At 54.5% G+C, this 22570-nt stretch overlaps 6 protein-coding genes across 6 annotated transcripts; 2 read left to right on the top strand and 4 right to left on the bottom strand.

Moving 5' to 3' along the window:
- Positions 1–431: 431 nt before the first annotated feature.
- Positions 432–3750, bottom strand: BDY24DRAFT_438900 (allantoate permease-like protein; the record flags this gene model as incomplete). The annotated part of the gene is made up of 19 exons (XM_076644404.1): positions 432–609; positions 684–1026; positions 1167–1232; positions 1320–1380; positions 1464–1527; positions 1629–1739; positions 1822–1879; positions 1976–2035; positions 2141–2260; positions 2340–2515; positions 2596–2632; positions 2703–2853; positions 2925–2951; positions 3049–3110; positions 3183–3192; positions 3281–3300; positions 3370–3382; positions 3479–3581; positions 3683–3750. 19 exons carry the CDS (start codon positions 3748–3750, stop codon positions 585–587), a joined length of 1575 nt encoding a protein of 524 aa, XP_076499553.1. The 3' UTR covers positions 432–584.
- Positions 3750–6408, bottom strand: BDY24DRAFT_379588 (uncharacterized protein). The gene is made up of 3 exons (XM_076639059.1): positions 5496–6408; positions 4167–5353; positions 3750–4078 (listed from the first exon to the last, which is right to left on the bottom strand). Exons 1-2 carry the CDS (start codon positions 6120–6122, stop codon positions 4181–4183), a joined length of 1800 nt encoding a protein of 599 aa, XP_076499552.1. The 5' UTR covers positions 6123–6408; the 3' UTR covers positions 3750–4078; positions 4167–4180.
- A 2532-nt stretch (positions 6409–8940) lies between these two features.
- BDY24DRAFT_412573 (uncharacterized protein) lies at positions 8941–13997 on the bottom strand (the record flags this gene model as incomplete). Its single annotated transcript, XM_076643080.1, has 7 exons — positions 8941–8964; positions 9061–11132; positions 11230–11425; positions 11521–12328; positions 12406–12713; positions 12838–13370; positions 13712–13997. 7 exons carry the CDS (start codon positions 13995–13997, stop codon positions 8941–8943), a joined length of 4227 nt encoding a protein of 1408 aa, XP_076499551.1.
- A 1375-nt stretch (positions 13998–15372) lies between these two features.
- Positions 15373–18507, top strand: BDY24DRAFT_379574 (transmembrane amino acid transporter). Its single transcript, XM_076639058.1, has 12 exons — positions 15373–15809; positions 16016–16103; positions 16260–16316; positions 16423–16488; positions 16629–16637; positions 16704–16834; positions 16918–17114; positions 17233–17352; positions 17441–17533; positions 17641–17811; positions 17907–18041; positions 18127–18507. Exons 1-12 carry the CDS (start codon positions 15533–15535, stop codon positions 18271–18273), a joined length of 1491 nt encoding a protein of 496 aa, XP_076499550.1. The 5' UTR covers positions 15373–15532; the 3' UTR covers positions 18274–18507.
- Positions 18508–18616: 109 nt separating this feature from the next.
- Positions 18617–19842, bottom strand: BDY24DRAFT_379568 (cupin domain-containing protein). Its single transcript, XM_076639057.1, has 4 exons — positions 19637–19842; positions 19265–19361; positions 18999–19171; positions 18617–18864 (listed from the first exon to the last, which is right to left on the bottom strand). Exons 1-4 carry the CDS (start codon positions 19834–19836, stop codon positions 18714–18716), a joined length of 621 nt encoding a protein of 206 aa, XP_076499549.1. The 5' UTR covers positions 19837–19842; the 3' UTR covers positions 18617–18713.
- Positions 19843–20226: 384 nt separating this feature from the next.
- On the top strand, positions 20227–22476 carry BDY24DRAFT_233017 (cyclin family protein). Its single transcript, XM_076636647.1, has 6 exons — positions 20227–21021; positions 21126–21271; positions 21349–21421; positions 21493–21682; positions 21817–22197; positions 22269–22476. The coding sequence occupies exons 1-6, from the start codon at positions 20613–20615 to the stop codon at positions 22285–22287; spliced, it is 1218 nt and encodes a 405-aa protein (XP_076499548.1). The 5' UTR covers positions 20227–20612; the 3' UTR covers positions 22288–22476.
- The last annotated feature ends 94 nt before the right edge of the window (positions 22477–22570 follow it).

Genomic DNA, 22570 nt, shown 5'->3' with positions numbered 1-22570 from the left:
AAGGAAGTAGCCGCAACGAGATCTACGAAAGGAGGGAGCAGGTACGTTTCCGTCTCGTCCTTCGTTCTCCCCTCCTCTCTCTCTTTCTCCCAGAGCCGTTCGTTCGATCAAGGCTGACGCTCTCCCCTTCTTTTCACTCCTGTGCTATCAACGCAGACGACAAGCAGATCGAAGCAGGCAGTCTCGTTCGAGATCTCGAGCTGTTGATCTGGAGTCTCGGTCGTTCCACGTTCGCCGACATGATCGACGAGACTCGAGCAGCTCTCGCTGACAGGGATCGGGAGATACTGCCCAGAGAGGATGTAGGGTTGTTCGTGAAGCAGAAGACTCATTGGGTGAGGAGGAATCAGGTCCTAGCTTTGCCTGATCGATGAGAATTGACTTTGAGTCGAAGCCAGGTCGCGTCGATTCGCCTTCCTTCGAAACTGAGATAACGAAAGCACTGATACAATAGACACGGCAAGGCAAAGACAGAAAAGAGAAATCGTAAACTAGAAGTAAAGGATCAAAGTCACAGCAACCGAAACCCGAGAAACCAGAAACCAGAACAAACGAACAGAAAGGAAGGAGACGAGGTTGATTCTCTACAAAGAGTAAACGAACTCATCACTTGAAGTGAAGAGAGAGAGGAAAGTCAGTCTCGCGGGTCTTCTCGAAGGTAAAGACAGATGATGGGTACGTACTTCTCGAAGTCGGTGAGATCAAGAAGACCGTTCTGTCCCAAAACGACGGCGGGTGCTTTGACGTCGGCTCCCTCGACCTGATCAGTGACGGAGGTATCCTCAGCAGTGTTGGCGGCGTAGGACTTCTCCATGGACCTGTCGTGGATCTTGGCGGGCTTTCCGTTCTTGACTCGAGTGACCTCCTTTCGCTTGTTGGCGAGGATGAAGACGAAGGCGAGCAAGAGAACGCAGGCGACGTTCCCCACAAAAATGCCCATAACTGCTCCGAGTCCTGCTTTGTAGGCAGGGGCGTCCTTGGCTTTGAAGAGAAGAGGACCAACGATGTTTCCGACACTCGAACCAGCTGAAGAAAAGGGGCAAGAGAGCGGGAGAGATTCGAATCAGCAGATGATCGAGTTCTCGACGCGATGGCGAAGAGGAATGTCGGGTTCTTCGTCGTTCCTCCTCTCATTCATCGAGGGCACCAAGACTCAGAAAACTTACCATTGAAAAAGGCCATCGTGACCGACTTCTTTGTCTGACCGGCGGTGTTGGAAGCGATCCATGAGACTGGAAGGCCAAAGGGACGACGGTGAGTCTCGACTGATCTCGAGTCGAAGACGAGAGCATCGACAAAGAAGGAGCAGTCTCACTCACCGATGAGAGGGTTTCCGGCAAAGAGGAATCCAATGATGTAGTATCCAAACAGGAGAGGTCCCTATCAAGAAGGAGGAAGAAGAAGGACGAGCACGGGTCAGTTTCGAAGTCGAGGAACGGAAGAGTTGTCTGAGCTCGACTCACAGTGAGACTCTTTCCTCGACCCAAGCCGTAGAGAATAGCACTTCCGGCAACGCAAGGAATCATGCTAGAAGATTAGAAGACGCGGAGAATGAAATGTCAGCCAAGTCGTTGACGAAACGAAAGAGCCGTGGAGGGGAGGGACGAAGCGGACGATTCTTTACTCACAGAAGCGCCAGGATAGCAGCTTTCCCCTTGAACCTAGTCGCACACCAGCAGGAGAGCAGAATGACGCTGACTTGGATCACACCGAAGGGGATGTTGAGGAGGAGAGTTCGTCTGCGGGAAGAGGATCGGAAGAAAACGAGTAGAAGTCAGGGTCGATCCCGTCTGGAGAAGCTGAAGGAGCAGATGGACTCACCGAACGTCAAATCCGAAAGAAGAGATGATGAGAGGACCGAAGACGTTGGTGACAGCGGCTGATCAAGATTCAAAGGAAGAGGGAAAAAGGACGACGCGTCAGGTTTGTGCTCCTCGAGTCGAGACTGACGTTCGTTCCTTCGTCTCAGACTCACCTCCAGTGTTGATGCAGAAGGTCATAGCGACGAAGAGCCAGGTGATAGGAGACCAGATAGCTGAAAATGAAAGGGGGTGAGAAGGTCAGCTCGAGAACGGAAAGAGGGAGGGAATCCAACTCTCGCACGTCGTCGAGAGAGAATCGATGAGAATTAGCGACTTACCTTCCCATGCTTGCTTCAGCTTGAATCCAGTGTTCTTTCCATCTCCAGCGTTGTTGTCTCGAAGTCGTTCGACGGCCCAAGTCCTCTCCTCTTCAGTGAGGAAGCGAGCGACGGCGGGGTCTGAATGAAACGAGAGAAGAGAAGAGAGAGGTCAGCTTTCGGCCTACTGTAGCATGAGGTTGAAGGGTAGTATTCTCACTATCGTCGAGCCTGAAGTAGATCAAAGGTCCGGTGATAACGGTGACGAGTCCGACGATGAGGAAAAGGATCTGGTAGGTGTAGAGCTTGGGGTTCTTGATGTAGCTGAGGCAGAAAGCGAGGAAAGATCCCAGTATAGAGGCAACTCCGTTGGTGCCATACCAGAGAGCCACACGCCTGCAGAGGAAAGAGCAGAGTAAGAACCGCAAGCCCGCGACGCGTCGAGAGACGCCCCCCCTCTCCCTCGATCGAGACTCACAGCGAAGAGAGGCAGGCACGAGGCTTCGAAGAGACCTGGGAGTAGATCAAGAGAAGACTGGTCAGATGGGTTGGCAGACTCAGAGAAGGGAGAGGAAGAACTCACCGAGGAAGAATCGAGAAACGAGGAGACCGATGTAGTTGGTGCTGGCAGCGAGTCCGATCATCGATCCTCCCCAAAGGACGACGATGAGGGTGAGCAAGATCCTGGGAGGAATTCGAACGATGAGGTAGGCAGAGACGGGTTGCCATCCGAGCTGAGATAAACCCGGAAAGTCAGCGACGCGACGGAAAGAGAGAACGAGAACGGGAAGAGGGAAAGACGCACCTGAGCCCAGTATCCAGCTGATCCGATCTGGGAGAGGAAAAGAGAGAGGAGAGGTGATGAGCCGTTGTCTTCAAGTCGCAGAGGGAAAAGTCGAATGGGGAAGGAAGGATGAAAGTCAACGCACAATCGAGTACTCGTTTCCCTTGAGGTTTGCCTGAGCTCGCATACCGAGAGCAGCTCCGTACCCTGATGCAAACGAGCTCGTCAGCAAAGAGCCACCTCATCTAGTCTAACGGACGCTCAGTTGAGAGAGCTCACCAATAACGGACTGAAAAGAAGAAGAGGAAGAAGAGGAGGAGGCGCGCGTCAAGAACGGGACGGAGGAAGAGGACCGAAAACACCGAGCTTTTACTCACCTTGTCGAGGATTTGGAGGACTGGTAGAGGAGACGAGAGATCAGCCTTCGATATCCCAGCGTATGAGATGCAAAGGAACAGAAACTCACAGTAAACCCACATCTTGGGGAAGATCGAGGGAAGAAAGAAAGGTCAGGGCTGAAGGTCGAACCGAATCGAGCGAGAGGGAAGGACAGTGTTTCGGCGAGAAGGACTCACCAACAGAGGCAGAATGACCTTATCGATCTTCCTGCAGACCTGCCTAGACTGCTCGTCGGTGAGGAAGACTCGCTGCTCTGCGTTGTTGACCTCTCCGAAGTGCCTTGAGGGAAGGAGGAAAGGAAAAGAAGGAAGAAAGGTCAGCCCTCGTCGTCAAGTCGGCCGTCCGTTCCCTCCCTCCCTCCCGTCGCTCCCTCCACTCACCTAGCAGCATACTCTTCTTGAGTGACGTCTTCCTTCTTGTCGAGAGAGTGTTGAGATCGAGATTCCATGTTGTTTGAAGCTGGGGAAAGCAAAGAAGTGAGAAGGAACTAAAGGACGACGTCGACGACTCTCAGCGTCACCCTCACTCTTACTTCTCTTGGTTGACTCAGGTTTGAAGACAGGCAGAGAAATGTTCTAAATACACGAAATGGTACGATGATCCGATCGAGCAAGCGAAAGACGAAGTCAAGCGAGAAAGAAAGAAAAAACACCGGAGGACGACCCCACAACGACAGGGAGAAAAAGGAAAAGCAGCAACAAATGTAGTGATAAACAGTTGAACGATAAAAGACTTCTGAGCTGCTCGGCACGGTGGCGGACGAGGATTCGAGAGTCCTGCGAAGGAAGAGAAGCGACGGGAAACAAAAGCCGACGCGTCAGTACTTGATGGGAAAGGAAGCGAATCCTTTCAAAAAGAACTTACCGGAACCACTGATGTCATCCAAAGTATCCGAATCCCTGCCAGCTCCTCTCGCCCCAGACTTGTTGAAAGGGCGGGTCAAAGATGGAACCTCCTTCGGTGAGCGACGGCAACGACAATGACCTTTCCTCTCCGCCGCGAGAGTGCGATCCGAGGAGCGCTGATGGAGTCGAGGAATCGGAAGACGAAAGCGGTCGCGGAGGAGGGTGGTAGTAGTATTGATGGTGCTCGTTGTAGTACTCCGTGGGAGGAAGAAGATGGGAGGCGGAGGTTCCGTAAGACGAGGACGACGCGTTCGATTGTTGAAAGAGGAGGGGTTGGGGTGGAGGAAGAGGAGGGCCTGGGTGAAGGGTAGGAGCCCCGGACGCGAGTATGGGGTAGGCTTGATTTCCGTATGACTGGATTGGATGGGGAGAAGGTGGTGGTGAAAATCCGGCGCCGGAGGGATGATATTGAGCTCGAGGAGGAGGGGGAGGAGGAGGAGATTGGTGGCCGGGATTGGAGTGAGAGATGAAGCGAGCGAAGGATTGGTAGGATCGGAAGTGATGCTCAGAAGGTGGGGTTGAGTGAGAGGATCCGAAAGGTCCGGTGAGGGAGGGGAGAGGGGAGGGATCCGTTAAAAGTTGAGGTCGAGGAAGATGGTGACTTAGAGCCGTTTCGTACGAGGACGACCTGATCTCTGTATCCCTTGTCCTCCTGAAATCTTCTATCGGGCCGACTCGTCCCACTGAACTCATCCTACCCTTGCTCTCCCACCCCTCCGTCTCTCCTCCCAGATCTCCATCAGAACTCCTCCTTCGCGAACGGTGGATTCCTCGATCCGACTTCGGGGCGATGGTTGAGAGGATTCGACTGGGTTGTTGAACGAGGGCGTCTCTGGTGAAGTAGGAGGCGAGAGAAGAGGACGAGGTCGATCGAGGGTTTCCGGGTCGTTTCCCTCGAAGGTAGGGAGGAGGAGTCGCGTAGATGCACTGGATCTTCTTGTTTTGGCAGCGAATGCAAGGAGCCTGCCCATCGCACTGGTAGTAACAGAAAAGACAGAACGGGAGGTGGGAGAAATGGGTCAGCGAGAGATCTCGCCTTCGAATCACCTCGACGACGCGTCGCCAATCTGAAGTCGCGTCTCGTTCTCGACCCCGCCTTCGCCCCAGACTCACCTTCGACTTCCTAGCTCTACAGGCTTGACAGGCCTGTTTCAGACAAAACATTCAAGAGTCAGCGGCAGAAACAGGTGAAACGTCAGAGACAAATGAATTAAATGAGGGAGCACCCGAATTCCAAACTAAAGCCACTCCTCGCAACGAAACAGTAGAGGAAGAGAAATCTGCGTACCTGCTGAGTTCTTCCCTCATCGACACATTTAACGAGCGTAAATGCCACAGGTTTCGTCTCTCCCTTCCCTCTCGTGTCGGCGAAAGGGTTCACGGAATCCCACCCTTCCTCTCCCTCGGCCCAGCCGCTCGGACGAGTCGTATCGTAGCGTTGGGTGAGGAGAGGCGATGGGAGAGGGAGGTGAGAGTGGGAAGAGGAGGATGGAAGATAGGCTGAAGAGGGACGAGGAAGTCGAGTGGAGATGGGTGGATCCGACGGAGCGATTCGTTCGACGACGTTGAGATTGTTGAAAAAGCCCCTCATCTCCTCTCCCCCAGAGCTCGAGCAAGTTCCACCGCTACTCCCACTCTCCCTTCCCCTGCTGAACTCGTCTTTGTTCTCCTCGAAGGGCGAGATCCGAATCCCATCTTGACTGTCCGACGAACGGCTACCTGACTTGAAGGGGAATGGGTTTGGCCGGGAGTAGAGATCTCGACCGAGGCTGATAGGAGGTAGGTTTTTGGGAGGTTGGTTTGTTGAGGAACTCGTTGAAGTAGGGTGGGAAAAGGGAGGAGAAGAGAGAGGGAGAGCCGAGGAAAGACGATGATCCGAACGATCATCGCCCTGGCGAGCTCCTGAGGCCGACATAAGTTGGGCGATAGAGAAGTAGAGGTTGATCGGGATGAAAATGTTTTGATTCGAATGGGAGCAAGAGTGGGGATTGAGTGGTGGTTGAGCGCAAAGAGTGGTGTCGAACGAAGAAGCTCTGCAGAAGGGCAAGCGAACAGAGAGAAATCTCTTAGCCCGGAAGCAACTAGTAGTCCTCTAAGCAATCGCAACCCTTCCGACCGCAGAAACATTTCGCTTGGGGAACGTGGAGAATGAGAGGCGTTTCGTTTCTCGCGCTTGAAACTTACTGCCTTGCGCTTTTCCGAGACAAGAAAGGCAGGCGATCAAGCGATCATGAAAGAACGGTGAAAGAGGACCAATCTAATAGGGATGCTGCCTAACGAAGATGGAAAGAAGAGAGAAACAAAGGAATCGAGCATTTGATCGAGCTGTTCCTTCCCCGCTGGAGCGCTCGATAAGTAGCTTCGTCTTTGAAGCGAGGGGGGATCGGCAGAGCTATTCTCTGCATCGCTACGAGGTCAGAGAGAGGGAAGAACTGTGCTCAGCGCTCGAGGAACACCGAGACTTGGGAACGAGCAGCCGAAGAAGAGGAAAGACAGCCCACGCTGTTAGTGAAATCAATCAAGATGCGGCCATTGTCCTCCGAAAATCCAAGTAGAAGTCGAGCAGGCCTGGACTTTGCAAGAAAGAGAAGGAAGATCAGAGGGTCGTTCGGACGTTGCGACGCGCACCTCCAGCTTGGGCTCGTCTTCCTTCGCTGCAGATTTTTTCTCTACACGCTAGTGACCGGATCGAGTTGAACGAGGTATAAGTCTTCAGATTCCTGCTTGCAGCTGAGGATGCCGTTCTGAGACGAGAGAACGAGGAACGACCTGCGCGATGCTCCCTTCTTCTGGGATAGCCTTGAGGGTCTCGCTAAACCTTTCTCGAGCTGCAGAGAACTCAAACGCCAGAAGGCCGAGAAGAGGCAATTTTCGTACGCTTCCAACAAGGGCCTAGAGTCCGCACGGAGCGAGGAGGGAAGATGTGCGAAACCATCCGACGGCATCCGACACAAGCGAGCTTCAGTTTGTTGAAGAATCGGGAGACGGGTGCGATCGTTCATGATCAACAGATCGACAGCGGCATCCCCCTCAGTTGAACAGCTCGCTGAAGCTCCTTGGGCCTTCGATCAGCAGCAGGCAGGAATCTTTATGTGCTTTGCGTCGCTATTCCGAAGTCAATTCTTCCCCTCCTCTCCCCTGCGTTGACTCGTTATCAGAAACTTACTCATACAGCAGTTCGCCAATGTCGGTCCGAGCACACACTCCTCTCTTGACTCGCTCGACTCTCGACGGTCCAAAACGACGCGTCGCCCCGTCCGCTCGTCTTTCTCGTTCGCTGGAGATCTCATGTCGTATCCGAAAAACTTGGAGATGAGAGAATCAAAGAGGCCAATTTCCAGGAGTGACTGCAACGTCTCTACAACTAAGAGAGGGGAAATCAGAAGCGATGTGATGATTCGACTTCGAATCGAGCTCGCTTCCTCTTCTCGCCATCTTTCTCCTTTGACCATCTGCGATCACGATCGGTGAGTACCCCCCAGATAAACTCGAATGCACTAGAAAATCAGAAAAAAAAGCACAAATGCGTCTTGAGCGACTAGATCAACTGCAGAACCCCAGCAGAAGGACGACGCGTCGTGAAAAGAATCGAGCAACAACGCAAAGGATAGAAAGGCCTACATGGCTAGACAATACAACTACAGCTTTAATTCCTTTACGATGGCTCGAGGTGAGAAAGTAAAGCTAGAGGAATGTCGCATCCTCCGTCGTCGACTCCGATGGTGTGGAACGACCTTTTCCTCCCGAGGGTGTCGTCGGGCCAACGGATGGCAGCGTACTCGAGGAAAGTAAAAGACAAGTAAGAAAGGTGAAGATGGTGATGATCGAGGAAAGCAACAGGGGGTATCCGGGTCAGTGAAAAGTCGAAAGGGACGGATGAAGAGGAGAACGACGCGACGACGGGGAAGACAAACTCACGCTTGATTTTGACGGAGTGAGTCCCAGCTAGAAGATCCGAGATTGAAGCTTCGATGAAGAGACCCTTCAAGCCGTTGGTGATCTCTGAGTTCGAGAAGAAGGAATGAAGAGAGCGAGAGGGTTCAGCGAGAGTCGGAGGGAAGAAAGAAGAGCGGTGATCCTTTGGCGAGCCCTCCCTAGGCACGAAAAGCGCAGAGAGTCTGACCTCTCTCCTTTCTAATCTAACGGCCTAGACTCAACGAAGAGGAAGAGCAACCGTCAACAGCAGCTTCTGAGGGTTGCTGAGAGTGAAGAAGAAGCAGGGCGGTAGACTTCGTGAGCCCATCGACGCGCGTCTCTTTGTCTCTTTCTCTCACTTTGGCGACTTCGCTGGTCAACAAAGGAACTCTTCGAAAGGACAGGGCCCAGCGCGCAATCCTCCCATCTGATCGGGCCAAGAGAAGTCGATCCTTCGCGAGGAAACGAAGACCTCGTGAGCCCTTCTCTCTATCCCTTTCGTCCCCCTTTCCTCCCAAGATTGTGTCTTCATGCAGAGGTCGTGAGTGAGGGCGAGGTATAGAGATGAAGGGGACGAAAATGAGGGTATTCAACTAGGGTAAAGTGAAGGAAACGAATGAAAGGAAGAACGAACGAAGCAAACGTACGGTGGAGAAACGAAAAGAGAGAGAGAAAGAGAGAGACGTTGAAGTAGATTAGATGACAGATGAGGAGAGCAGACGATGTAGAGTAAGGAAACGGGGACGGCGAGAGAGAGCGAAAAGCGAAGATCCGAAGGGAGGGGGGTGAGAGAAGACGACGAACGGATGCGACGCGAGCTAGTCTGCGCCTTCGACCCAGACCTGACAGAAGAAAGACCGAAAGGACCGTTGAATCAGTACTTGAGGCATCTACGAAAGAAGGAGAGAGGAAGAGAAACAGCCAAAGCTCAGACTCACCACAGCGTTCGGTCTCAAGAACAACCCTCTCGTCGTCCTCTCCCCTCCTCCTCCTCCGTTCGAATTAGGCGAATGACTCCTGATCCTCTTGTTCAAATCCGACCCTTCCCCCAGCGCCGACTCTCCAGCATCCCTCTTCTTCCCAGCAGCACCCCACATCCCTCCAAACAACCCACCACCACCGCTCCCATCCTCACTCTTCGACGACGAGCTCATCTTCCTCATCTTCGTCCCTCTCCCTCCCTCCTCCTCCCACTCCTCCGTGCCAGCTCCAGCGATATCAAAGTACCTGACCCCACCGAAACTTCCGTCGTTCAACCCTTTCACCTCCCTATCTGCCTCCGTCCCGCCGAACGCGTCCGACGAAAGCTCGACTCCAACCCAAGGTCCCTTTTCTCCTTGCAGCTGACCGATGTACCTCGCAAACGCTCGACATCTGCCTCGTTTAGTGGATCCTCCGGTGATGGAGATGATGCAGGGGATCCCGACGATGAGGGTGACTCCAGGCGAAGGCAAGATGGGGAGGGAGGAGCCCAAGGCGTGGACGACGAAGGCGGGGACGGAGGGGACTTTTCGAACGGGAGGAGGTCGTTTGGGAGGGTCGAAGGCTGCTGCTGGGTGGAAGCGAGACGGCCGGTTGTGGGTGGTGGGAGAAGAAGGAGCGGAGGGAGTGGATCGAGTGAGAGGAAGGTCGAGGTTGGTTCGAGAGGGAGTGGTGTGAGGAGTAGAGTGGGGGTGCTGAGAGGAAGCGGTGGAGGAGGATCGAGGTTTGCGAGGAACGACGGCCAAAGGAACGTTGAGGGTTGGGACGATAGGAGATGGTTTGGTCGGAGTTGGATTTGGGGTTGAGGTGGAAATTGGGAGGGGAGGAGGAGGAGCCTTCTTGGTTGAGGAGGAGGAAGGAGACGCGCCGTTCGTCGTCGACCGAATCGATGCTACCGACGAAGGACGTCTGAGCGGCTTGGGACCTGTGGGAGTTGTTGCTGCTGCTGCTGCTGATGCTGACTTGAGATCTGGGGTTGAGGTCTTCGTTGAAATCCTCGAAGCCGACGAAAGGACTCTCTTTCGAGTCGAAGGAGTGGAAGCCGGAGACGATTCGAGAGGAGGAGCGGGAGGAGGAGTCGCCTTGACTGGGGATCTCGACATCGCAGACGCCGCTGCAGGAGGTCTTCGATGGACCTTGGCTGGAGGAGAGGCGGGAAGGGCGGGCAGAGGAGGAGTGGAGGTTTTTTGGGGAGGAGGGGCCGTCGATTTCGTCGAGGCAGCGACCGAACGAGTTGAGGTCGTTGACATCGCTGAAGTCGTTCGTTGGCGAGGAGGGATTGGACTCTTGGCTGCTGGAAGTTTCGGTACTGGTGTAGATGGAGAAGGAGTGGTAGCGGGAGCTTTGCGAAGGGTCGAAGCCGTGGATCGAACCGACGATGCGACGGAGGGGGGCCGGGAGGTGGGGAGGGTTTGGGAGGACGTGACGGTTCTTTTGCGACCAGATTCCGAGGAAGTTGAAGTAGCTGGGGATGGTGACGACGAAGACGAGAGTGGGGTTGTTCTCGAAGAGATGCTTTGACGAGACGACGTCGAGGCGAGGGAGGAGGTTGAAGCTCTGGAGGTGAGAGCTGCTGAGGATCGAGGAGGAGGAGGATTCAACGCTGCGACCGAAGTGGATTTGGAGAGGGTAGGGACTGGAGTTCGAGATGAGGAGGAGGTGGTCGAAGATCCTCCGAAGGAGGGTGCTCGAGGGAGGGGGGGTTTGTGGTTGAGAGAGGATTGGAGGGGTGCGACGACGGAGGAGGAAATCGAAGCGACGGAAGCTCGAGAGGTGGTAGTCGATCTTGAAGCTACCGAAGCTCGACTGGTCGTCGACATCCTGCTGGCTACGCTGACTGAGTCGCTGTCCTTCCCTTGATCTGATCCCTTGGTGGCGTTTCGGGTGAGGATCGTCGACCGAAGAGAGGAAGCGTCCTCGTTGGCGAGACGAGACCTCGAGACGGAGCTGGAGAGACGAGGTGCCGCTCGAGTGGGAGCTGGGTTGTTGAGAGGAGCGACGAGGAGTTCCTCTTCGGGTTGATCGACACCTGCAGGGCGAAGAGCGAAAGAAGGAGCGAGGGCGGTGAGCGAAGTTCGAACGAGCAAAGAAGACGCGTCGAAGGAGAAAGACCGAGCAAGACTCACCATCGCTGATCTCCTTCAAGATATAACTCGGCAGTCCCACGAACCCTCCCTTCTCTCGAACCTGAAGCCATCGACGTCGAATGTGCTTCATCGTCTCCGCCGCTGCCGACTCGACGAGCCTCCTGTTGTCCGATCCAATCGCAAGGGTAGGTTCGGACGTCTCCTCTTGGACCTGGACGAGAAGTCCCACGAGAGCCTTCGGGGAGTCGTAGAAACACCCCAAATGAGATAGAGCGGTCAGCCAACGATCGAAAGACGCGTCCCAAACTTGAACCGCTCTCCCAAACTCACCTCATAAACCCTCCCTCCGTCCTTACACCCTTCCACCGTCCCCACCCCACCCACCGCGTCCTCCACCACCTTCATCAACACCTCCCTCTCGAACCCTCTCCCCTCCACCAACCCTTCAAACTCCCTTCCTTTCACAACCTCTCCAAACTTCCCTCCCAACACCCCCTTCATCCGCTGCTCAATCTCCAACACCATCCCCAACAAGTTATCCACCCACGCGCTCTGCTTCAGTCCTCTCGTCGCCGGCAACCCACTCCCCGCTCCTCCCCCAGCTCCTCCGTTCCTCACATCCAGCTCCACCCTCGCTCGGATAGCTGCTATCGACCGAACGAACGAAACGACGGCGGAAGGGTGGAGGAGTGCGAGCACGTCCTTGACGAGCGAATCCCGTTCCCGTTTTCCTACTTCTCCTACTTCCCGAGACCAGCAGTCCCCCCAGTGGAGGACGATCCACTCTCGGGTCCGAAGCTCGAGGTCCTTGGCTGCTACGTCCGGGGAGGAGGCGAACCGCCAGACGCGAGGGACTCGGCGGGAAATGAGTTTGGAAGGGGGTTGGTGCGACTGGGTGGTTTGGGAGGAGAGGGAGGTCGAGGAATGGTTGAAGGTGGAGTGGTTGGAAGGAATCGTTGGGTTCGGAGAGGTGAAGGTGGAGGAAGAGAGAGGTAGAGAGTCGCAGAACTCGTGAACGATCCGAGCTTCGACTTCGGAGCGGAGGGAGGAGAGTTGAAGGTAAGTTGCTGAGCGGTGGATCTGGAAGGCGGTTTGGAGGTCGAAGGATCGGTTCGAGAAGGAGAGGGTCCCGGCGTACCTGGTAGACGAGGAAGAAGAGGAAGTGTCAGTTCGTAGAAGGGAGAGGAGAGCGACGCGTCGAAGAGGGAGACTTACATGAAGCCCAAACAAAAGTGCAGACTAGCTGGAGTGAACGGTGGCGAGGGAAGTTCGATCTCTCCTCCGTCTCTGCTGATGAGGTCCGATCTGCTCTTGAAGCCACCGGTGTTGAGGAGGAGTTGGGCGAAGTAAGGGGATCTCGATGCGAGGATGAACTTGTGGGTCGAGAAGGTGGCCGTCGTTGCTGAGGAGGAAGGATCGTCCGAGACGGTGTCGAGAGGAGCAGATGGATCTCGAGTAGAGGGGAGGGGAAGAGTGATCTTGACGTCCGAGTAGAGTTTGGATCGCCACATGTAGACGAGGTCCTGCGAGGAGAGAAAAGAGGCGACGGCGGGAAGTGGACGGGGAGGTCAGCTTTGACGCGATCAGACGAAGATCGAGCAACAAAACCCGCCCTGGACTCCATGTAGAAACGAAACCGGGACTCACATTCCTCAGGCGTTCAGTCTTGCTTCCAACCCCTCCAGGACCTTCAATCCTTCCCCATTCTCCTCCTTCTCCCTCCAAACCGAGTCCTAACCCGAGCCCTCCTCCTCCTCCTCCAGGAGCTCTCCCTTCCCTATCGTTCAACCACTCGACCACCTCTCCCATGCCCTCTCCGGTATACAGCCATTCCAGCTCAGCCTTGAACATCTGAGGGGTCACTCCCACTCTCAGCCTCAGCGGAGGTCGAATCGTCGAGGTCGAGGAGAAGTTGGAAGCGAGCGAGATTTGAGAAGGAGTTTGAGAGAGACCTCGTTTGTTGTTGGACCAGCTGGAGGGAATGCCGTTGCCGTTCGAGGAGTGGTGATGATGGGAGGAAGACGAAGAAGGAATCTGGAGGGAGGAAGAGGAGAGGTAGGTTGAGGAGGAGGACAGGTTGACGTTTGGGTTGAGAGTTCCGAGAGGAGAGTTGGCTCGAGGTTGGATGGGCGGGAAGTAGCGAGCTTGGAAGGCTGGAGGAGCTCGAGCGTAGATCATGGCTGGAGAGGGCAAGAAAGAAGGAAGAGAGAGAGAGAGAGCGTTCAGCGAAGACGTCAAAGGGAAGGAAGGGAGGGAGGGAACGTTGAGCTCGGTTCGCGTGCTTTGAGCTTGGGCTACAGCGCTGGGATGGCTACCAACGCTTCATAAGAAGGGCCTGTATACACCATTTACTGAACATCTCGAGCCCCTCGGTCGAACGAGCTCTATAGATGTCTCCCACGAGCAAGAGCTCGCTCTGCGTTCTCCGCTTTCCGCCGTCACGCAAGCAACCTTCTCTCTCTCCTCCCTAAGCTCCCCCAACCTCTACATAGAGTCCAATCTAGACGGAAATTAGACTCACCTTTATGACCCCAAATTCTCTCCTTCTGTCCATGCTCCCTTCCATCGACGGACTCGAAGTCATCGTCCTCGTCGTCCTCTCCGTCCTCGTCCCCTTCCCTTCCCACCTCCCAGCTCACATCCCCAAACCGCTCTTTAGCTTTCTCAAAGAGAGTCCGTAGATCCGAAGACCAGACGTCCGAAGAGTGTTGGATAGGAGTGGAGAGAGGGAGGAGGGGAGTTATGGGAGCGTGAGGATGCGACGAGGAAGAAGAGCTCGTTGACGGTTTCGACGAAGAGGGGGCCATGCAAGGAAGCGAGCGAGCGACGAGAAAGAAAAGCGGGTATAGATGTCGTGGAGGCTCTTTGCTCTTCTCTCTCTCCCGGCCTTGGGTCCTGAGATGCGTCGGAGTGGTTTGTTGGCGTTGAGGGAAGGAGAGAGAGAGGGAGGAGCGACGAGAGGCGGAGAAGCTCACAACACGCAGCTCGAAAGAAAGAAAGAACGAGTTGGACGACGTGACGTAGATTTTCGGTTTCGTTGGGCTGCATATATCAACTAGAGGGAGAAGGCTACAGAGGAGAAGATCTCTCGGAGTTAAATTTGGAGAGGGAAGTCGAGCTTCCATCAGTCACCTCTCCCCCGCTCCTCGCTTGACCCCTAACATCTTCCCTGCCCGCATCAATCCTTTCCTCTAGGGCAAGCTCATCCACCTTGACCTCTTCTGAGGCTGTAGAACGCTCAAAAGCCTCGTCGGTTGGGTTGGTAGAGCAATTCCAAGATCTCAACGGCCCGAGGGAAGGCTCCTGAACTTTGGTGAGCTCGACCTTCCTCCCTTCTCTTCTCCTCCCTCCCTCTCGTCCTTTCGCTCGCTCTGGGACAGCCCTCTTTGGTCTCAAGCAAACCTTTCCAACTCTTTGATCATCGATCATCTCACGCTTGCTTTCCTCAACTTTTCTTTCGAATCAAGCTCAGCTCTACAGATCTACGGCCTGCTCGACTCTTCCCTCCCTTCCGCCTCACCTCCCTCCTTCTCTTCTCTTATCCATCCTTTCAAAGCTCATCTCCTTGGGCGGCTGCACCTCTTCGATCAACTCCTCGCCCATCGGATCACGTCGGATCTAGATCTAGCTCCTGCTTGTCGACTCTAGCGCTCGCCGAGCTGCGGCTCTCGACCTCGCTCGCCGACGGACGAGCGCTTCTTCATCGATATCGAAGGAAGAACCGAGGCGGCGGTAGAGCAGCGGTAGAAGGGAGATCGGATCATCAGGTGAGTGTTTTCTCGCTTTCTCTCGGCTCTCAGGTGACGTTGGTGAACAGGGGAGCGAAGATCGCTCTCGAGCTAAGGGGAGACGGATTGTCGAAGAAGGGAAGAGAGAGCGGACCGAGGAAGCGCTCGACGCGTCCTTTTTCCTCGACTCTCTTGCTCTTTCTCGCTGCTCACTCGTACCACCCACGAGCAGAGCACGTTCCCTCGATGGCAGGGACGCGTCTTCTTCAAGGCCTAGAGCTGCGTCGGCCCTCGGGCCAAAACCACAAAACAAGGGGTCCTCGACGCTTTTTTGGATCTCGAGCTCACTTGATTTCCCCTTCCTCTTCCCAAACCCTCCAAGACTTGAAATCTCTACTCCCTGATCATCCGAATCCTTCTGACCCAGTCTTGCTATTCGTCCGCTTCCCCAGCTTTCTCAAACCTGCCTTTGACCTCGCTCCCATGACTCCTCCTCAACCACCACCAACCCAAACCCTTGAAGCTCAACCCCCTTCCCTCTACCTTCCCTTTCCCTCAACCTTTCAACACCACCACCACTACCCAGACCCAACCCAACCCTACTCCACTAACAGATGGATACCCCTTCACCACGGCCGTCCCGAACGCCGTCCTCCATCAACCTGAATCGACTCGATCTGGAAAAAAACACTCCGGACTCGACCCTCCCTTCCTCCTCTGCCTCCTCCACTCGCAACTCCAAGAGCGAGAAAAACAAGGACGGAGCCCACTCGGGTTTGGAGGCCGTCGTCGTAGACGATGTGTTCACCGCTGATATAGACGGAGACGGCCCCGACTACAGAGGTGTCGCCTGGCCGGGAGCGTTCGTTCTCCTTTTGAAGAGTCAGGTCGGTGAGTCTCCTCTCGTTTCCTTTCCTTTCCTTTCGCTCGATCTTCTTTTCCTCAGGTGGTCGAGCTTGCTGGAGAGGCAAGATTGTCGAGGTATAAGCGTCCAGGAGGAAGACAACAGCTGGGGTTTGACGAGCTTGCTTCAGCCCAGGCTCTCCGCTGACCCATTCGTCCTCTCTCTCTCTCGATTTGCCTGCTCTTCTTCGCAGGTCTCGGTGTGCTCTCCCTGCCTCACGTGCTGAATTCCGTCGGATACGTACCTGGAATGCTCCTCATTCTGGTTCTCGGTGTTATTACGTGAGTTCTTCGTTCGGTGGAAGACTTTTTCGAAGGACGCGGGTCGGTGTCGCGGAACGGATGAATCGAGCTCAGAACTTGAAACTGACCCTTCCTTCGCGTTTCTTTCCCTTCCTCTCCTTTCGATTTCCTTGGCTCCTTTTTCGCTGGCTACAGTACCTACGGAGACTACGAGATCGGTCGATTTGGGAGAGTCTACGGTGGAGTGCATTCGTGAGTTTATCTCTTCCTCCGATTCTTGTCTTCGACTCGATCCCGCTCTCCTCCCGCCCTCTCGTTCGGAACTCTGACTCGATTTTCTTCCTTTCGATACTCACAGCGTCGGAGATGTTGGATACATTCTCGCTGGAGTTTGGGGACGGGAAATCCTTGGTTGGAGTTACATGTAAGTACTGCTCACCCGTCGTTTCTCGATAGCGTTTGAATCGCTCGAAGGGAGAGGAAGAACGACGAAGCTCACCACTCACACCACTCTCCTCCATCTTTCCTTTCTCTTGGTATGGTTGATGTCTCTCCTCGTTTTAGGCTCTACCAGTGAGTCGGTCTCATCCCCCAGATTCTACTCTCCCGAACCACTTCTGACTCTCTCGTTTCCATCAGATGCTTCATCGGAGCCGGAGGAATTCTCGCCTCGTCCATCGCCCTCAACGCTGTCACCTCCCACGCTACCTGTACCGTCGCTTTCGCTGTTACTGCTGCCGTTGTCATTGGATGCATCGCCTCTGCTAGGAGTGAGTCCCCATCCCTTTCCGATTCGAACTCTCGATCCCTCCCGCTGACCGAAGCTCTCCTCGTTTCTATCTCTCCCCCTCAGCCTTCAAGCAGATCTCCTGGGTCGGATGGGTCGGAATCTCTTCCATCTTGCCTGCTATTTTCATCGTCACCATCGCTTCTGGACTCGAGTCGAGACCCGCTGGAGCTCCTCCGACCGGTTTCTTTGACAAGGAGTTGAAGGCGTTCAATACCCCTACGTTCGGAGAGGGTATGCTCGCTGTTGTTGTTGTCCTTTTCGTGAGTGACTCGAAACTCTCTGGCTCTATCTCGCAGACCTGTCGAGCTGTGATCAAGAGAAGGAAGAGCGGGCGTTGACTCGCCGTTGGCTTCCTCTCCTTCCTTCGTTCTTACCCAGGCCTACGGAGGATCCCCCGGTTTCTTCTCTATCATCGCTGAGATGAAGGATCCTCGGGACTACAGTAAGGCTATGTTCGCTGCACAGGGACTCTCGATGGCGATCTACGTATCGATCTCGGTTCGTTTCTTCTCTTCACCTCGTTTTCGACGCGTCTCTGTCTCTCGCCTCCTTCGTCGCTGACCTTTTCGATCATTTCCTCGAACAGACCGTCCTCTGGTACTACTGTGGTCAATACGTCACCTCTCCAGCTCTCGGATCCGCCGGTCCTTTGATCAAGAAGATCGCGTACGGAGTTGCTGTGAGTCGCACCTTCCTCCCCTCCTTCCTCTCTCGCTTCGTTCTTCTTTCGAACGTCTTTGCTGATCCTTCCCTCTTCCACCCCTCCCCTACTTCCTTGCTCAATAGATTCCCGGTCTCCTCGCCGGACCCATCATCGCCGTTCACTCCTCGTCCAAGTTCTGCTTCGTTCGACTCCTTCGAGGATCGCATCATCTCCAACACTCCACTCCCACTCATTGGATCACCTGGCTCGGACTCGTTGCTGCCGTTGTTTCCTCCTCCTTCATCATTGCTGAGGTGAGTCTCTCCTACCACATCCTCTACTTTCGCTTCTTCAAAAACTCGCATAGCTGACTCTCGTTCGTGTCGTCCTCGTTCTTCTTTCCTCGCAGGTCATCCCCTTCTTCAACGACCTCATCGGATTGATCGGAGCCGTCTTTGCTTCCTTCTTCTGTATCACCATCTTTGGAATCATGTGGCTCTACGATAACAAAGTCAACCCTAAGGCTCCCTCGCTCAGCAACAAGGTCAGTCCCACGTCGTCTCTCTTTCGGCGCGTCGCTTGTCGCTTTCCCTCGCTGACCTGCTTCTTGTTTGGACGATCCTTCTCAGCTCCTTTACGCCAACGCCATCGGAATGATCTGCATTGGAATGTTCATCATGGGAGCTGGTCTCTGGGCCACCATCATCTCCATCCAGGCTTCCTTCACTGCTGGAACCATCGGATCTCCCTTCTCTTGCGCCGACAACAGTGGATAAATTAGAACAGAACGGAAGCGTTTTTTTTTTGCGCTTCCTTTGCTCAGCTATCTTGCTTCCTACCTCCCTCTTTCTTCGTTCCTTTCTTTCTCTCCTTTTTGATTCTTCCTCTCGCTTTAGTTTTCGTTCAGTCGATCTCTCCCTGTTCTGTAAACTGTAGTACCTTCGCTTCGTTTTGTTTGATGTACTTCTAGGCTTCACTCCAAAAAATTGCATTCACGTTCTTCTCTCAAACTTCTGGCTCGCTGGCGGGGAAAGAGAGGCAGGTCGAAGATCGAGGCGAGTGAGACGCGTCGTCGCTTCCTCTGGTGCTTCGGCCTCACGAGCGATGTGGAAAAGAGAGGTTCGTGCATAGGAAACGAAGGGTATAAATGCGCGTGGTAAATACATCGAAAGACTGTCTAACGTGGTCGAACCACGACTTCTACCTCGACCTTTCTTTAAAGTCCCTTCCCGGCTCGCACCTCTCCCTTCCCCGTCCCGTCTCCCTCCAAAACCCAAACCTCCGGCAGTTCAGAAACAGCCTCTGCATCGGTAAGGACGCAGGTCCATCGCACGAACTCGTCTGTATCGTTCCGCCAGGCGTGGATGCTGCGAAAGAATCACGAAGGTGGAGGAAACGAGGGTCAGCTCGAACCTCAAGCTCACGCGTCGTCGCATCTTAGAAGAGGGATGAAACCCTCGAATAGGCTTCGAGAGAGAAAGAAAATGTAAGGTCAACTCACGTCCCACGTTGAACAACAACCTCTCCAGCCGACACCTTCGTTTCAAGCAAGTCCGGACGAGTTTTGAGGAGGGAGGAGGGAGGCCATTGAGAAGGGACGGAGGGGAGAAGAGGGGTGAGAAGGGTGATGGTTCCGTGAGTGACGACGTTGTAGTCGAGGGATGAGGTTCGGTGCTGTAGAGAAGAGGGTTTGAAGCGAGCAAAGAGACGAGGGAGAGATGAGCGGGAGAGAACGAGGAGGGAGAAGAGGAGGAAGCTGAGACCTACCATGGATGTGACCTGACCAGGAGCGAGGGTTGTCGATCTACAGTTGGATCCTCCTCGAACGACGAGAGATGCGGGGGGAGTTTGGGCTACGTCCTCACTGGAGGGAAGATGGGAGATTGAAGGAGGGGGGAGGAGGAAGAGGTCAGCTTCGATTATCTGATCCGACACCCCGTTCCAGCAGCGTAGTCAAGCATACATCTACCTATCGATAGCATGCTTTGAAATCTATACGCTCTCGGGTGTGTGGGAAGCGAGAGATGTAGAGGAAGAGACGCAAGGTTGAGCTCGGTGAAGTTCGTCCTCGGTCCAACGCCTTCTCCATCTCTCTCTCTAAAGATCGATCTTCCCAAACCATTAGAGACGTAGACTCACTCAGTATGCTGACTAGCAGGAGTCGCAGCCCACCAGATCTGTCCTGTTCCCTTTGCGTCGTCGTCGTCAAAAAGGATCTTGACGGGAGCTTCGAGCTTCTCTCCGGTCTCAGCGTCGATTCGTCCTCGATCCTCCTCCGGCAGGGGCGAGTGAGCTGTAACTATTCGTCGGTAGGGAGGGAGGGGAGTGGGGGAGGGCATGCTGGAGAAGAAGATGGGCGTCGGTCGAAAGAAGAGGGAGTTGGTCCGAAGCTCCAGCTCGAGAAGAAAACGTTGTCAAGGAGATGGTTTGGCGAAAAAAAATGCCGACCTGCTGCACGGAAGGGCACCATCACATCACACCTCGTCGTCGCTAAGCTTCATCGGTTCAAAGAGATCAGAAAACGAAGACGCCTGTCAGTTAGTTTTGCTCGACGAGATGGTTTGAGGAGATGATCCGTGGTACCCCTGAGCTACAGTAGTCCCGTGGGCAACAAACACTCGTGCAATTTTTTAAAAACCTCTGAATCAGAAAATCTTGAGGAAAAGCAGCCACCAATTCCGAGCCAGCTCAAGCTCATTTTCCCTCGTCTCCTTTCCTTCAAACCACGACACCGAATCATCTCCCTCAGCGTGTCAGCGACGAGCTGACGTCGAGGAACAAACTTCCGGATGCATTGGAGCTTCGGAAGGCTTCCTTTGACTTGAATCTTCAAGTGAAGCTCTTCATGGCGATTCATCGTCACCCTCCCCCCTCCCTTCGCGCCAGTTCCCTCGCCGATCGATCTTTCCCTTCTCCTCCTCGACCACCATCTTCGACAGCTTCCCTCCCCATCCTCTACCAGCAAAAGAAGTCCTATCTCTTCAGGGCTTCCACGCTCCCTTTGAACCAACAGTAGCGAGCAAAGAGGTCATCTCTCCATCTAAGCTTCCATCCCTTGAATCAACCAACCAACCTTCCTTCCCGCCCCTCCCCTCCCTTCCCCTCCTTCAAAGCCATGGACTCCAGCGTCCCACTTCCCTCCTCACCGTCGAGCTGCCTTCGAGCTCTCCTCTCTCCCCCTCTCAGCTCCTCTTCCCTCCAAAACGAGTCGTCGAGCTCAACCTCAGCCGCTCCCGACCTCGAACCCTCTCAGCCCTCCCCGGCCTTGAGCTCAACTCTTCCTCACTTCACCCGTCTTCCACTCTTCCCTCCAGTCTCTCCCGAGAGCCTCACCCTATCAACGCTCTTCATATCCAAAGCCGAAGCTGGAGATGCGGAGGGGGATCTCGTTTCGGAGGGAGAGGAGGGAGACGTCGCGTTCCTGGGAGGGGAGTGGAAGCCGGTCGTTCTTGCTGGGTTAAGGCTTGAGGATCGAGCTCAGATGGATCGTTTGATGAACCTCAAGTGTAGTAGAGCAGATGCTGGTGAGTCCTCGCTCGAAGAGGGCGTCGTTAATGAATGAAGTCGATCGCCCTTCGGATCATGCAGCTGACGAACCTGTCTCCCCTCCCTTCTTTTTTTTTCTCAGAGATGGCAGCCGAGGTCGTTGGGATCATGGTCCCGATCCCGAAAGGAGCACGCTACGACTCGAGAGCTCGATCTCAGGCTTCAGCTCACCAGAAGGAGGTCGTCGGCAGATATCTCAGGGCGTGGACGAATCTGTCTCCTCACCCCGTTCGTCCTCTTTCTCTTGATTCTTTCCTCTCACATCCGAAGCTGATGCTCTGTTTTGTGATACTTGCATGGTAAAGCTCGTCGTTCTCATCTCAACCATCATCTACCTCGAGCGTCTCTTGGCGAACTATCCGTCGATGGGAAAGGAAGGTCAGAAACATCATTACCTCCTCTTCCTTGTCTTCCTGTCGAGAACTAACTTCTCCTTCCCGCTTTCGCAGTGGTCTCCAATGATACTCCACTCCGAATCGCCTTCGCTTCCTTCCTTCTAGCTCTCAAGTGGAGTTGCGACGTCTCCCATCTCTCGAAGTCCTTCGTTCCCTACACACCCTGGGATCTCAAGGAGGTCGTCACTATGGAAAAGCAGCTGCTGGGATGCCTTAAATGGGACGTCTTCATCTCGTCGAAAGAGTGAGTTCAACCTCTTCCATCGGTATGAGACGATCTCGAGTGGAAGTCCTCGCGACGCGTCTCGAGCGCGTTCTTTCTTTCTCTTTCGCAGCCTGACCATTCCTTCTCAACCTTGTACTTTCGTGTTTGAACAGACTCCTTCACCGAGCTACAGGCTTCTGGAACGACGCTCAAACTCTCGCCACTCGCTCGAAGGGAATCGACTCTGGCGACGTCTCGATCCCTGGCAACCTCTTCCTCTTACAGAAACGACCTGGGGTCGAGGAGAAGTCTTGGAGAGGTGGGATCGTGAGAGGATCAGGTGTTGGGGGGAGTAGGATTCTCGCCGGTGGGGTTGACGAGGTGGAGGTTGATCCGGAGTCGAGAGATGGGGAGGGCGGGAGGCAGCGAGGACGAGGAGACGACGAGGACGAGGACGAGGAGTTGAGCACCGTCTGGAAGGGAGGGAGGTTGGAGAGGAGGGGAACGCGGGAGCATGTTAGTAGGAGGGACGGAAGGGTTCGGCGAGACACTAGGTGATTAGAAGTTCCAACTGAGGATCTCGAGATCGTCGAGCGCCAATTTGTTGACTTCTTTCCTTTCGCAGCAGCCAGTTGACCTGTTAAGGAAATTCGTATCGTTCACATTTGTATTGGCTCGTAGCATTTGCCTTCTTCTTCTCGTCGCATCTCTCCTCCTCCCGTCGTCGCGTCTAATCGGCCTCGTTTCAACAGCCATTGCCGCGATCTCTCTCTTCTCTCGCCCTTTTTACCGTACGTATCTATGAGAACGACCATTTTTCTATATCTTTCAGGCGCACGAAGCGGGTCGGGAGAGCTGCCGGTTTTCGGAGGTGAGCGAGAGGTGGAGGGCTGAGTGAAAACGAGGTCAAGGTCAGTTCTTCCCTCC

The sequence above is a fragment of the Mrakia frigida genome (genome assembly GCF_051309035.1).
Source record: "Mrakia frigida strain ATCC 22029 unplaced genomic scaffold BDY24scaffold_5, whole genome shotgun sequence".
NCBI classification, from domain to species: domain Eukaryota; kingdom Fungi; phylum Basidiomycota; class Tremellomycetes; order Cystofilobasidiales; family Mrakiaceae; genus Mrakia; species Mrakia frigida.
This window is presented reverse-complemented; position numbering and strand designations above follow the sequence as displayed.